This window comes from Petaurus breviceps, unplaced genomic scaffold (assembly GCF_028583685.1).
Source record: "Petaurus breviceps papuanus isolate PSGF00001 unplaced genomic scaffold, PetGlider_PUasm1.0 90881, whole genome shotgun sequence".
NCBI classification, from domain to species: Eukaryota; Metazoa; Chordata; class Mammalia; order Diprotodontia; family Petauridae; genus Petaurus; species Petaurus breviceps.
In genome coordinates this window covers 8,119,913-8,136,066 of record NW_027187369.1, presented here as the reverse complement: position 1 = coordinate 8,136,066, position 16,154 = coordinate 8,119,913, and the positions used below count along the sequence as shown (strand labels likewise).

At 42.2% G+C, this 16,154-nt stretch overlaps 1 protein-coding gene across 3 annotated transcripts in view; it reads right to left on the bottom strand.

Moving 5' to 3' along the window:
• The window catches only part of STK26 (serine/threonine kinase 26), a 63,526-nt gene extending 50,033 nt beyond the window's left edge, over positions 1-13,493 (bottom strand). Inside the window, exons 1-2 of one of the 3 annotated variants that reach the window (XM_069074079.1) lie at positions 13,225-13,493; positions 13,031-13,053 (exon numbers count right to left, since the gene is read on the bottom strand). In XM_069074079.1, the coding sequence (XP_068930180.1) occupies positions 13,031-13,036 (6 nt within the window). In that variant the 5' untranslated portion in view covers positions 13,037-13,053; positions 13,225-13,493. Of the gene's footprint in view, positions 1-13,030; positions 13,141-13,224 lie in introns of those variants that run through there. The other 2 variants (XM_069074078.1, XM_069074077.1) reach the window with 2 other exon arrangements.
• Between the last annotated feature and the right edge of the window lie 2,661 nt (positions 13,494-16,154).

Below are 16,154 nucleotides of genomic sequence, written 5' to 3'. Positions count from 1 at the left end.
TGTAACAATCTGAAAAGGTCTCCTTACCCCTGGCAAGTTTGGTAATTTAACTGCCCTCACCTCTATCACCTTCCCCACTAATTCCTCCTTGGAGGCTCACCATAAGTCCCACCTTCTCCATGAAGCCTGAGCCCATCCTAAGCCCTTGCCGCTTTCTCTCTTAATAACTTAAATTTTCAGCACTGAAAGTCAGGCAGAGAAAATGGGTTTTGAAATTGTAGGAAATAGGGAGTCAGTGAAGGCTTTTGAGGAGACTGATAAGATAAATATCAATATTTAAAGGAGAATTAATTTGACAGTAAGGTACAGGATGAATTGTAGGGGGAAGAACCTAGCCAAGGAGATCTACTTATTGGGAGGCAGATGTGAGATCGTGAGGGCTAGGACTAGGGGTGGGTGGCAGAAGTGATGCCTGTAAGACATTCTGTAGGAGCAAAAAAAATAGACAGGACTTTATAACTAAATGATGATGGGGAAAGAAAGATATAGTCAACAAATTCCAAATACTGCAGCACTGTGGCATGTTTTTCTACCCTTTTATTTATTTATTTGTTGCAGAGAGAGGGGGAGAAGGTTATTCCTCTATCTTTATGACCCTCTTAAATCACCAAAGAGCCTAAATCATCTAGAACCTAATTATTCCATATGCTGTAATCTAATAATTTTAAAGCCTTGATTAATACTATTATTCTTATTGCTGACAAAGTGCCCAAGATGCTAATTGTGGGGGTGAAGACACTCATTTGTTACAATGAAGAGGCAAATGTGATTACATCTGACACTTAACACTGCCTATTCACTTTCCTTCCCTAATAGAAATACCCTTTCCTCTAAAATGCTGATAAAAAAAAGTAATGCTATTATGATCTTCCCTCCTTCTTTGACATTTACTTCTTTACTTTCTTGTTTGAACAGCTAGAAACCCCCCTTCCAGATCCTAAGTAATTTTTCTGAAGAAGTTAAGAAAAAAGACAAGTTTATATCATTACTTACCATTGCTACCAGCTACAGAAAACTTAATTTCAATAAGAATGGTGAAAACAGATTAATATCTACCTCTTTGAGCCTAGAGGCTTTGGCTCATTTGGTTAAGTATTGTGCTGAGACCAAAGTATAATCCATCTGAGAACTGATCATGAGTCTGCTGAGCATAGAGAAAAACTGTTCTATAGTCACATTGTATACCCCTGACCCCCTCCCCCCAGGTACTGATGGCCAGAGAAGGAAATGGGAGAATAAGCGCAATGAAAACCCATCACCAGGCTAGTGGAAAAACAACTCAACAAGGGCCACCTTCATCCCAAGAAAGACCACATTATATTGACTATAGAGGACATAAATCCAAATTTTCAAGAGGCCTCTTTCTGTACACCATGTGCCAGATGTTTTAACTTAGCCACCTCTCAGCAGCAAATCAATTACACTTGAAATTAACAATTTCTACTCTCAGTGTGGGAGCAAGCAGCTAAGCAGATGCAACTCAAATGAACTTGGAAATGAAGTGGGGGTGTAGGGGTGGGGGTGGCTGTACAGTACTTGGTAAAAATGACGTTTGTGCATTCACCCAAATTTACCAACCTGAAGAATTCCATTCCACATTGCATATACATGTATTTGTTGAGGGATGGTGGCTTGGTTTTCTGTTTTGCCTTTTTTTTGCTTAGTGTAGTGGCACAAATATTAAGTTATTTTGAAAAGGTATGTAATATAACAATACTGAGAGAGAAAGTTAAAACCTTCTGAAGGCTAACCCAATCACATTTTATAAAGATGTTATTATTTTACAATGAATAAACTATAATCACAGGCAAGAAGGGTAAGGACACATATTTTAATTAGTACCACCGACCAGTATATCACTTCACATCAGGTCCATTGTTCTGTACACTGTCATCATATAATTGAGAAGATGGGAATTCAGGTAAAATACCTACAGGTTTCTTGTATCCAACTCACACAATGCATCAGTTTAAAACAGTAAGCAAAAGAAATTATACTGCACACCAAAAACAATACATTTAGTTATAATTGGTTATTAAAAGGCAACAACAGAAAATCATTTTTAACACTTAGAATTGCTTAGGTTTTTCTTTTTTTAAAAAAAAGTAATTAAATTACCACCATCCCTTCACCTCCAAAGCATTAACCAAATGGTGTTAAAAAGTTACTAGGCAAATTTCTTAAAGGAACTATGAGATATTAAGTAGACCTTCAAATGAGCTCAAGTGCTGTGTTAGTCATTCCCTGAGGGAAACCTCTAAGGTCAAGCAAGGCCCATACTGGGAAAATAACAATGATATTAATATTAATCCAGGACACTTGGGAGTGAATTAGGGTCCTTCTCGTGAACCTTCTGTCTTCCCTTCTTCCCTACCCCCCTCCTATAACTAACCACCCATATTGGCCTAACAGAATTCAATAACATTCTGAAATTTTCACTGGCTAATTCACTTCAACTACAGAGAAAGAAGGCCACACAAAATAGCCTTAAAGGTCTAGAAACAATTTATTGGCCTGGGACAGACTTAGCCAAAACAACACATCTTAAGTAGAAAAGCAGCTGAAGTCACCACCCCTATGATGTCACCTCTTTTCCCATCTCTCACTAGCTTTCCTCCAACCCCAAACACCCTTTATAAACCTTATACAATATTTAATTTATTTTAAAAAATATTTTAGCAGAATAAATTAAGGAACTTGGTAATCCTCTGTTTTTAAGAAACTGGCTCTTCCTTGCTTAAGCAAGGTTTCCTCAGTAGCATCAAAAGATCATTATGTCTGAACCTTTGCAGAGGGATGAGTCACAGAGAAGTGCAGTATGGATTAGATTAAGTTTCATTCTATTACCAAGAATCATGGTGGGGGTTTTTTTAAAGTAACACCTCTACAAAAACCTTCATATGAATTCATTTAATAACTAGCCAAATCCCAGTTTGTCATTTTCTGTGCCAGAGGGCCAGCTTGGGATAGCTAGGGTGAAGAAAGGCTCTTTCAGGCACAGTTACAATTTTTCATGGAGGCATAAGCAGTTACAAACAGAAGCGCTCCAGGTACAAGGCTCTTTTTGTCTCTAAAAGCCAAACTCAACGCTCCATTTTATTCCCTGTTCCCCACCACCCTAGAATCTGTATTCCAAAGTGCCTACACCAAAAGAATGATGAGGCATTTTTGGAACCCAAAGGTCATACACCAAAGCTATGCTGCACAGCAGCTTTTCATTTGGCTAACTTTTAAACTAACTTAAAATTATCAGAAGTACTATCTTCAGGGCAACTGTACAATATAAAAGCTGCCAAGGCAAAATTAAGCAAAAATTGGAAAACTTGCTAAAAACAATTTATATAATATTCAATTCAAATTCAACAAATAATTATTTCTGATGTTCAATCCGCTATATTCAATTGATTTGAGTAACAGTCCAATAATATAGCTAATGAAGTATCAAAAATATTATGTAACTATTAAAAAGGCATGAAAAACTAGTTATTATCACTGTATCCAATAGGTATTTAAAATGATTTTTCTGAGACTGTCTTAAGTAATCCCCCATATTTCATGGATTTCTATATACAATCAGAAATTTGAATAAACAATTTTACATGTGCATGTATGTAGCTAATCATTCTTCCCCATACACAGAAGACCCTTGGATACCGTGTACCAAGAGGTTAGGGGAACATAAGTACACATTTGAAATCTGCTTCCTTTTGTAGGACAGCAAGGCATAACACTATTCACCTAAGAGAAAAAGGTAAACTTTCTGCCATCAAAGTATGAATGTATGATTTGTTGATTAGTTTACTTTGATAAAAGGAAAGGCAGGTAAGAGGAAATGGTTCCGTAGTCTTAAGACCTTCCCAGTTCCAGTGGGCTGCAATGATAATGAGGTAAAAGGCTTACAGAAAAATTAGGTCCTTATAAATAACAATAATAACATTTAACATTTATATAACACTTACTATGTATACACAAAATTATTTAAGTTTCACAACGACCCAGGAAGGTTATTATTCCCACTTTACAGATGAGGAAACTGAAGTGAACAGAAGTTAAAGGACCGGCCCAGGGTCACACTACTAGTAAGTGTCTGAGACCAAATTTTCACTGAGGTCTTCTTGACTCCAGGATGGACTCACTTGAACCTGCCAACCTATGGCTTAAATAATTTCTAACTGATCTCCAGCCTTTTGTTCTTGTTGCTCACATTACCAACTTCTGCACCAACCTGATTTTACATCCCAGCTACTCCATTCCTACAATACTTTTATTTAAACCAAACAGCCACCAAGTAAAGTCCTGGCTTAAGATAACATTGCTCTCTTGGAGTCAAAGGATATATCGAAATGCCAATTATTTAAAAGAAAATGATGGGAAAATAAAATGGCAACAGCCATTTTAACTCAAAAATGTCTTCAGAAATTTTTGGATGTTTCTAGATATTTTTAAAGTATTTTTTCCAACAGCCAAAAATTCACTCCTAAGACTGATACCAGGCACTAAAACATGGCAGAGCAATATACTACACCTTAGTCTAGAAATGTCCTAACAAATCTAATCAAGTATGAATTTCAAACACAGTAAAGCCTGATTTAAGTTGATACTGGGAGGTTGCTTGTTATTCAAAGCAACTGATGCCTCAGCTAGATATTGTTCGTTAATAAACATATTGAGTAATCCAACTCCAGTTGATTTGAAGTCTGTTTTTCTAGTTCTAGGCATTTTAAATTGATTAGATTTGACTGTTTCCCTCATCTTCAGTGGAAAAGGAAAACAAAACCAGCCACCGTAGCTCAGTAATAAGGACAATGAATATATGTAACAACTTGTGCTCATCAGTAGAAACAAATACTAAAAGGATTCCTTCTACTCTTCTACAGAATCATATATTATAGCTGGATTTTTAAAAAATGAAGAACATTAAAACACTATACCAGGGATGGGGAACCTGCACTATAGTTTACGTACATCTGTCCTCTACCCTTCTTTAAGGTTCTAGAGAGACAGAGCATACCTTCATTCTAATTGTGATATCATGACTCAAGTTGTACTTACTTACTGTTATTCTGATTCTTTCATAAACATTAATCATTCTATCGAACAATCCACTATACAGTGAAGTCTCTTACACCCCTTTTAAACACATTCAAGTCCTCAACTCCTCACTCTCTACTAAGATGAGAGACTACTTCAGGCAGGCAAAGTAACCAGTGTGCTCGAGGCCCAAAGGTAACTGGGAGGAGCATCCTATCTCTACCCCAATAGGGCACAGATGAACTCCAAAGAAAAGATGCAGGATTCACCATGGGATATGACTTGATGGGGCTGTGAAGAAATGAAGTCCACAGTAACCTGAACTACCCCTTCTAAAAAGAAAAAAGGAGGCAGCTAGGTGGCACAGTGAATAGAGCACCAACCCTGGAGTCAGGAGGACCTGAGTTCAAATCTAGCATCAGACACTTAACACTTACTAGCCATGTGACCTTGAGCAAGTCACTTAACCCCAAGTGCCCTGCTTTCCCCACTCCAAAAGAGGGGAAAAAAAGAAATAAGAATCCCATCATCTTTCAATGATCCTAAAAAAATAAATAACCAGTAGAGACTGATTAACTTTTCAAAAATGCAACAACCTGAAGGGAATAGCTATTTTAACTATTAAGTGGTAAGTAGTTTGTCAGAGCCATTCCAATTTAACAGCTGTGTTAAGAAATGAGCTCTCTTAACTGGTAAGTTCTGATAACAAGGAAGGGTAGGAGGAAAAGGGGGAAGAGAGCAAAAAGGAATCCTGAAAAAAAAAATCACAGGTACTAATGTCATAATGAAAAGAAAGCTAACCAACAACTTACCTTCATATAGCACTTAGGGTACTACGTATGGAGGCACAGAAAAGCTAGGTTACTTCCCAATTTTATCTAGGGTTGGTCTCTCTGCTTAATGGAGAAAGAAGAAAGTTCAAGGGAATTCAAGTGAATGAGTTTCAGTATACAGACAACGGACTTATTTCTAGGCTATCTTTTTGAGTATATACGAATTACTAATATCCAGAAGAAATCTCTTATCTGGTACTCTAAATCACTCGTACTGATGAACAAGAATTCAGGAAAAGTCCATCTAAGTCTGGTCCACCTACCAAATAAATATTACTTGTCCAATGACTAGGTTAGCTAAACCCAGAGAGGCTCTTCATCTGGTTGGCTCTAGGGTGGCCAATTTTCCAACCACAAATTCTAGAAGACCTCTCATTCATTTTGGGGGGGGCATCCATGAACACTGATGGGGGAAATTACATTTTTATGTTCATTAACTTCCAGCTCAGGTTACTGCTTACTAATAACCTTTTTGTGCTGTGGAACCCTGTGGTGGTCTAGTCAAGCCTTTTCAAATGCATGACATAAAATACACAGGATTATACAGGAAAGTACTTATATTGAAATATACTTAGCAAAATATTTTTAAAGACAAGTTCAATTTAAAAACTCCTGCTTCAACCGAAATTTTGCATTTCTTTCAATTATGAATGTAGGCAACACCATTATTCTCAGGAAGGGTCAATAGGGTTCACCAGATTGTCAGAAGGGTGTAGGAGACAAAAAAGGTTAAGCGAGAGAGGTGCAATACATCCATGGAAGGTATTATCATATTGATGAAACTGCAGATACTTGAGATAAGAGCTGAACATAGCAAAAATGAAAGAGCAACAGAGTTTGTGTCTTTGAGGACTCTAGTTGGTGAGACAAGACACCTCAGTTAGTCAATCAACAAGTATTTATTAAGAGCTTATTATGTGGTATGCACAATGCTGAGAACTGAGGATACTAAAGCAGCAAGAAACGTGGTCCCTGAAATCAAGGAGCTCACATTCTAATGGTTAAAGCTGCCCATCAATATCTGGGGGTGTACAAGATGTATGTGTATACACATGTCGGGGAATAAACATTTATTAAACACTATGTGTCAAGGACTGTGCAAAGAACTATACATAGCTAAGCTGAGTTGGGGGAGGCTAGAAAGGCAGGAAGGAGAGCCAGCTTTGGAAGGGTTGTAAGTGTCAAACAGAATGGAATATCTGATCCTGGAGGGGATAGGAATCCTCTGGAATTTACTAAGTAGAGACGTGGCATGGGTGGAAAGGTACTTCGAGTGGAGGAAGGATTGGAGTGGGGAGAGACTTGAGACAGGAAGATTCACTACTAGTCTAGGTGAGGGGACATGAGAACCTAAGTTAGAGTGGACACTGCGTGAGGTCAAAGAAGGGGACATAAAGCAAAGATGTCATGAAGACAGGAACAATAAGACTTGGAAACAGATTAGGTATGTGGGGTGAGAGTGAGGGAGGAGTCAGGGATGACAAAGGGTTGGGGAGTCTGGGCGACATACAGCTGCTACCTCACAAGGTTGTTGGGAAGATCAAGTAAAATGAAATGATAAAGGGGCGGCTAGGTAGTGCAGTGAATAGAGCACCAGCCCTGGAATTAGGAGGACCTGAGTTCAAATCCAGCCTCAGACACAACACAAAAACTAGCCGTGTGACCTTGGGCAAGTCACAACCCCAACTGCCCTGCCTTCCCCCCTCCAAAAAGAAAAAAAAAGTAAAATGAAATGATAAAGCACTGTACATTTTAAAGTGCTATAAGAATGTGAAATAGGACAGCTGGGTGGCACAGTGGACAAAGTGCTGGGCCCGAGTTCAAATTTTGCCTCAGCTACTTCCTAGCTGTGTGCCCTCAGCATGTCTGCTTCAGTTCCCTCATCTGTAAAATGGTGATAACAGTAGCACCCATCTCCCAGGGCTGTTGTGAGACTCACAGGAGTTAACACAGGTAAAATGCTTTGCAAATCTTAAAGTGTTATATAAATGCTAGCTAATATTATCCTTAAACAAGACTGGATCCCATACCCCAAAATAACCAGTATAAAACCGTACCACCTCTAATAACCAAGAGTATAAAGGCTTCCCGTCTTACCACTGAATATATTATATCAAACAGAGTAAGGAAGAAAAGTTACTGCTTGAAATGGATCCAACATTGCAATTCTGCATTCTAGGAAAGGCTCATTTTTTAAAATAAACAAGATCTACATATTTATCTTCATTGAAATGAATAAAGCTGCTAAGGGGAAAAATAACACCACCAGCCTTAAGTACATCTACATCTATTTAATAAACCCCCTACTATGCGCAAAGCACCATACTAGGCACTAACTAATCAAAGATGAAAAATCAGTCTCTTACCTCCCAGAGAGTACACCAGAATGGGGGGGGGTGAGAGTGGGGGGAGGTCATAGTTACAAATAACAATGGTGCATGACAAAACAGATTGGGATAAGGACAAAGGAGAGACCCAAGTGCTCTAAGAGAATCAGGGAGGGGAGCAATCACTTTCAAGGGCATGTTCAGGGAAGGCTTTGTGGAGGTAGTGCCAGAACTGGGTTTAGAAGGAAAAGGAGGAGTTCAACAAGCAGAAATGTGGATGAATGAAATGAATGAATAAAAAAAAAATCACTTAAGTGCTTACTGTGTTCCAGGAAGCTGAGGCTGAAGCTCCTGCCTGCACGAATGCACAGAGATAGGAGAAAAGAAAACAACATCAGAGCATAGTTAGTATACCAGTTTGGTGGGATTGTAATGTGGAATACGGCTGTAAAGGGAGGTTCAAGCCTGACTGTACAGGTCTTTAACTGCCAACCTAAGAAATCTGCATTTTTTTCCATTAGCATGGGGCCCCACTGAAGATTTTTGAGCAAGGAAATGCCAGACCTGTGCATCAGGAGTATTAGGATGATGGACAGATGAGAGAAGGGAGAGAGTAGAGGCAAGGAGGACACTTAGAATGTTTATTACAATAATCCAGGAGAGAGGCAATGAGAGATTTCATTAAGGTAGTAGCAAAGTGAGTGGAAGGAGAGATTACTTTCTGCTCAAGGGATCAGGGAAGGCTTTGTGGAAGAGGTGGCACCTAAGGTAGGCGTTGGAGGTAGCAATATGGAAAGGAAAGTAGCAAAGATAACCTGAAGGTTTCCAGTTCTAGTGAATGGGATGACTGTGGTGCCATTAACAAGATTAACCAGGGAAGCTGGGAAGAGGGAAAGGAGGGAAGATTAAGAGCTTAGTTTGGGACATGTTGAAATGAGGTCGTCCATGTAGAGAGAGCAGGCAGCTGCAAATGCAGGGATGGAGTGAAGGACTAGTCATCAAACTTACATACTTATATAAATAGGTATATGTGTGTGTATGTATATATACATGTGTATACATGTATATATATAAACATACACATATAACATACATTTGATAGTCATCAGCACAGAGAAAAAAAGCATTAAGAATGAGATCATTAAGGGAGAACATAGAGGGACAGATGTCCAAGGCGTGCTCGTAGAGAAGCCTACAAGGAGACTCATTAAGAAAGGACCGAGAATAACGGTAGGAAAGCTGTCTACACCAGGAAGGTCCACACCCTTTCTTCTTCATACTCTTCTAAACCCTCTGCAGTCTAGTTCCCAATTTCATCCTCCAACTGAAACTGCTCTCTCCAGAGTTACCAAGGGCAAGTAGGCAGCTCAGGGGACAGAGCATTGGACCTGAAGTCAGGAAGACCCGAATTTAAATCATGCCTTAAACACTAGCTATGTGACCTTAGACAAGTCACTTGGGTCAGCCTCAGTTTCCTCATTTGTAAAGTGGGGGTGATGTCATCCTTGACTTCTCACTCAGCCCACATATCTAACCTGTTACCCTGTCTTATTGTTTGCTTACTATAATGATTTTCCCAAAGTGTAAACTCCAGTTTACACTATCATTTTCAGGATCAAATATTCAATTTTCTGTCATTTAAAGATCTTCAAGATGGGCCCCTTGCTACTGTTCCAGTCTTTTTCTACTATTCCCCTCCACACATATTATGAAGCACAGAGTTACACTGGCCTACTTCTCTTCCCATCTCCCATCTCTGTACCTTTGCACTGTTCTCTTGCCAGAAATGCTCTCCTTCATCACCTAAGCCTCCTGCTGCAGACTTTTCTCAGTCCCACCGACTGTATGTGCCTCTTCCATTTGAATGTGAGCTCCTTGAAAGCAGAGGCCATAGTTTCGGCTCCCTTTCTATGGCACCCATTTAACATAGAGTTTTAAGATTTGCAAGAAGACTTACATACATTCCCTCACTGGATCTTCACTTCAACCCCATATGGCAGGTACTCTAATTACCTAATTGTTACTCCCATTTAACAGAAGAGAAAACTGAGACTCAATGAGATTAAGTAACTTGTCCAGGATCATACAGCTAATACCTCAATGCAGTTTTCAAATCAAGGTCTTCTTAATTCTCAGAACCATAACCATTATGCCTTGTTGCCTCCAGAACCTGAGGAAAGTTGTGTTACAGAAAGCATCTATAAGTAAAGATTAGCAGGTACAGGTTAAACGAACAATACCGCAGTAAAAGCAGACATTGTTTTAATAATAAAAGTAATGCTGTACTTTTAGGTTCTTAACATAGGAAAAAATGCTTTTAAGACCAAACAAAATTAAAATTTCTATATGACATTGGAAAAAGAAAAGTTTAAACTGTCAAACAACCTAAGTATTAAGAGGTTTACTAATTGAAGCGTCAGAATTGGAACAATTCCCGTGTCTTCTTCAAAGTTTTTTTTTTCCTTCTGTTTGTTTTTGTTGTTGTTGTTGTTTTTTGAGAGAAAGGCTAGGCAATTGGGGTTAAGTGACTTGCCCAAGGTCACACTGGCTAGTAAGTGTTGTGTCTGAGGCCAGATTTGAACTCAGGTCCTCCTGACTCCAGGGCCGGTGCTCTATTCACTTCGCCACCTAGCTGCCCCCTTTTTCTTCTGTTTTAAACCACTGACACAAATTCCTTTGTCTGAAAAGTCAGGAATGTCGGTCAGACTTAACAGATAGAACAGGTAGCTTGATTTCAACACCTAGCCTGGGCAAGGGAGTAAGTGAACCAGAAGCACTTACTTTGAGGAAAGATTCTCGTTCCTAACTTCCTTTAAACTGTTTAAAAAAATGTTAAAGGAGAAAGTTGTAAGTGCAATTATCTTGATCTGCTTTTAAAAAAAATGTAGTTTCTAAAACATATGATTAATTTTGAAGTTTCTTTAGTACTATATGTCTGAAACCTTTCATTACATCTCCCTAATGGTATTTTACAAAGTAATAACCTTCCTGCTATGTGAATATTGCATGTACAACATCACACAATGAATATTCAAAGTAGCCTGGACTTAAGAGCTATGCTCATGCAGTCAGATATTTATTTTTAGGGCAATGTACAAACTTAACTGTGGAAAGCAAGAGCTTAAGAACTATGTTGGGGGTGGGGGTGGAAAGAGTGGAGAACTTAAAATTTCATTAAGGAAAAAGAGGCAGATAAGTGATCCTTTCTGTGTTCCTAGTACTAATTTGGGGGTAAAAATCAATTTAAGGTAAGATCATGAGACTGTGGGAAGAAATAGAAAGGCACAACTTTTAATTGAGAAAAAATAAATATTAATCTGAATCACTTCTGTACTAGAAAAGCAGCTAAGAGGACAAACACTGAAAATGAGTGGCTAACTAATTTATAGGACAAGTTTAAAGCCATGTGGAAAATTGTCTTCACCAGAACACCTCAGCACTTAGTGAACTTCTGAGATTCCCAAACTTTATGAATAATGGTAACAATCACTGGCATAAAAAGGGAATTGTTCAAAGGTGCCTTCGCTTTATATAAACCAAAGTAGAAATAAATCATTTTATTTTGAAAGAAATGACTGAGTAATTTACAAGGTGTGAAACGATTCAATTTAGGAAAGCTCAATCTGTTCTTATTTTCTAAAAAATAAGAAGTAAAAATTTGAGACTAGGCACTGAACTCTCCCTGAATCTATCTAAAAGGCCTAGTCATTACGAAACCCTGCTAAAACCTAGCTTAGATATATACAGAATAGAAATGACTTTTCCTTTTGAAGGACTTCAAAAATCTCTGTGAACTTGCATGAAAAGGACTAACGACTAAACAAAATGATGTTCAAACCTCAATAAAACTTTAAAGAAAACTTTACAGGTGGCTGAAAATCCATGGTCAGAAATGTTACTGGAAATGTGGGCTGCCTACTATTCCAACACATTTTTCTGAACTTTAAAAAGTTTTATTATTGTTATAAGAGGAGGGACTGAGGCTTTCAAGTTCTTGGCCTCTGAAGAGTTCTGGAAGAAATGGGGGGGGGGGGGGACGGGGCGAGGAGCGTTTAGGGAAGAGGTATATGCTTACTTAGAGAAACTAGTTCAGACTTGGAGAGCTATCACTAACTAGCCTGAAATGCAGTGTCCCAAAAGTCTTAATTGTCTTCTTCAACTGCTTTCCAAAGGATTAACAACTTTGCTTTTATGAGAAAGCGAAGGTGTTTGTGGGTTGTTTTTTTTTTTTGTCAATGGGGGGAGGGGAGGACTCATGAAGAATGATAAAGTAGAAATACAAATTCGTCCCGCACACTCGTCCTCTACAACCCCGGGCACAAACTTCGCTTTCCTTTAGGAGACAGTGAGGGGAGAGGGTGGGGGACAGGGGTGGAGACGGCGATAGGAACGGTGAAGAGCTCGTCGGAATCGGGCTGGAGCACGGATTTCCAGGTGGCGAGGGGGATGAGACTTCACTGTTGAAGCAGCAGCTCCAAAATGAAAGGAAAATGAGAGAGTCACCTCATTCTACCCACAGGAAGAGCCCAGTTAGTACAGCGTCTCCTCTGCCACCCCTGGCCCGGCCCGGCCCGACTCCCCGGGATCCACGGCCCAAACCCCCACCGAGGGGCTGCCGCACACCCCTGCCCGCAGCCCCCGATCTTCCCTTCACCCCACGGCGGGCGCAGGTGCCCGAAACTGAGGCCCCATTCCACTGCAGCCCATCCCCTGCCGTCGTACACCCCCTCGCTCATGCCGTCCTCCCACCCCCAGCCCAGCCTCCCCGCGGGGAGCCCCACGGACACCCCCGATCCCCTGGGCCGCAGCGGGCCGCCCCGGCGGCCTGGGCCTCCTCACCTGCATCCCGGGCACTTGCACGGCCACCGGCGAGTGCGCCATGGCGGGGGCGGCGGCGGCTGCGGCGGCGGCGGCGGCGCGCTCCTCTCGGGCCGGTTTCCCTCGCGGGCCTGCCCTGGCGGCTGCGGCGCCGGCGCCGGCACCGCGGCCTGGGGGGGCGGATGAGCGCGGCGTGTCGCCGGTGGCTGGCCCGGGACAGAGAAGAGGGGAGGGCTGCGCAGGTGAGGGGCGCTGCGCGGCTGCGGGCGCCTCAGCCTCCTCAGCGGCCGAGTCCGCGTGCCCCGGGGACGGCGCGAGAGCTCCCTGCGCAGCCGCTGCCGCCGCTGTTGCTGCCGCCGCCGCTGTTACTGACGCCGCCGCCGCCGCCCGGCTGCGCTGCGCTCCGCGCTGCCTCGGCTGAGCTCGCCTTGGGCCGCCTGGCGCGCGGGGCTGCGTGTGCGGCGCGGTGCGGCAGCGCGGGCTCCAATGATGCCGTCCTCCGGCGCCTCGCCGCTTTTGGCAGGCTGGGAGGCGGCGCCAACGGCGGCTGGCCGGCCCGAGGGGCGGGCGAAGGGCGGGCCGCCAGCGAGCCCTGCCCCTGGCCCTGGCCCGCCGGGGCGGAACGGAACGGGACGGGAAGGCTGGGGATCGGATACCCCCAGGCGCTTTAGGAACTCTAAGAAGTTCCCGACTCAGGCGGCTCCCGGTAAATTGGACCTAGGGGAGGGGGCAAGCTGACGGAGAGGTCAGGAGCCCGGAGGGCAGGGAACACGGAGAGGCGGGGTCACCTCTAGGGGCAGTATCTTAAGGTCGAGTTGGTGCTGCCGCCGCCCGAGCGGCCGGAGCCTCGAGGGCAGACCTGAACCCCCAGGCTTAGCAAATTCAGTCTCCCCCACTTCCAGACCAGTTGGTAAGGCTCTACCGGAGTGGAAGAACTCTCCCCACTGTGACCTTCTTTTGCCGTGAAGGGTCGTAAGATTGGGTGCTAAGATCACATGTCACATGGGAAAGGGCCCCTATCAAGCTCAGCTACCCCTCATTAGAATAGGGCAAAACCGAGGCCTGAGAAGAACAAGTGACTTGTCTAGGGTCACTCCTTCAATAGGTCAAGATATGAGGTATTTAGGTATTCTCTCCAACAGTGCTGATCACAACTGATCCACCCTTGTGGCCCATCTTCTGTTATTCTGTTCTATGTCCTGTCATAGGTTCACCGCAGGGATTCCACCCCACCTGCAAAAGGTATGGGCCTTTTCTTGCTTTCTCTGTGCCATCTGGCTATACCAGTGAAGCATGTGAGATCGCCCTGCCTCCCACCACATTGCTCACACCTTTTCTGGTTATACTCTGACTCAGTAATATCCCTCAAAACATTTCTTTGGTCAAGATTAGACCACCATATATTCTAGTGTATGCTAAAAGGGTCTTTAAAAATAATTTTTTTAAACTATATAGCATCTTAGAGTCTTTAAAAGCACTATACAATTTCCCAGATGCAATTCAGCCTACTCTTTTCCTCTCAGGTTCAAGTTATTGTCCTTCAGCAGCCCCCATAAGGGTATAGGATATATGTGCTAATGGACTGACTTAATGTACAGGCCATCCAACTGCATGTTATCTGGACAATAAGCATTTTTCATCCATTTGGTTTATATTCTCCAAACTGTTAGGCTGAGCTCTTTTGAGTGACCATGAATCTCACTGAAAAATGCCTCTAATGCTGGGCAATTTGGATGCAATCAGCAAAATTTCCCCCAGCAAACAGCAGTGTCTAGAGTTCCTCACCATCTATGGGCAAGATTATTAAGAGCACACAGACAGAGGCAACACATGCATAAGCATAGCTCCTTTGTTCAGACCTCACTCTTACCACCTCAATTCCACACTTGAGGGGTTTAAAACAGGCATTTTTTTAAGATCAATCAGATAAGGTGACCCTGTGCTTTCAAAAACTATTCCAACAGAATGAGGTACTAACAAGCCTGAAACTTAAAGCCAAATTCAATAAAGGGCCTATAGTTTAAGTGTGAAGACCCAGCCTAAGTAAAGGTTCATCAGACAAAAGGTTGACTATACTTGATATTTTTGGTCACAACAATTCTTTTTTTTTTTTTTTCCTTTTTGGAGGGCAATTGGGGTTGACTTGCCCAAAGTCACACAGCTAGTTTTTTGTGTTAAGTGTCTGACACGGCATTTGAACTCAGGTCCTCCTGACTCCAGGGCCAGTTGATGCTCTATTTACTGCGCCACCTAGCTGCCCCCACAACAATTCTTGAAGGCTGTCTACTAAGAAATGGAAGGGTTACCAGGAGGAAGAGGGAGTTCAGATTTTTGGGACACATCAAAGTTCCTAAGAGATCACCTGATCACAGATTTATAGCTGAAAGAGACCTTCTTTATGAGTCATATAATCCAACTTATTGGACAGAGGAGGGCCCAGAAATTGGCCCAGAAATATCAGGTCACTTGCTCAAGGTGGTTGGTTGTTGTCCCTCATTCTCAAAGAGGACCAAAATGCCATCACTATGTTACGGTCAAGGTACAGTGTGTCTGACTGCTAACTGCTTGGAAGGCACTGCCACAGGTCAGGTACAAATAGTCCATCCATATGAACATTTGGAGTAGAGATGTCTCTAGATTTGCGCATCTTACGTTTCCTTTGAGCTACTGGAATTCTGCTTTGCTCATAGAGCACAGCGCCTTCTTTGATGTGGGAGCACCATGCTGGGTGGTCCTGGGCCAGTATCTCCCATGTCTTCCAATCAATTCCAACATTCTTCAGAGAGACCCTGACAGTGTCTTTGTATCTCTGCTTTGACCACCATGTCAGTGTTTGCCTTGTGTGAGTTCTCCATAGAATAATCTTTTAGGCAAATGTACTTTTGGCATTCAAAATTGGCCAGCTGGTCAGAGTTGTGCTTTTTCTGCAGTAGAGTTTGAATGCTTAGTAGTTCAGTTTAAGAGAAGACCTCAGGGTCTGGCACCTCATCTTGCCAAGTGATCATCAGAATCTTCCTAAGACAATTCAAATGGAAGCAATTTGGTTTCCTGACATGTCGCTGGTAGATTGTCTGGGTTTCACAGGCGTACGACAATGATGTCAGTACAACGGCTCTGTAGATCTTTAGTTTGGTAGACAGCTGAA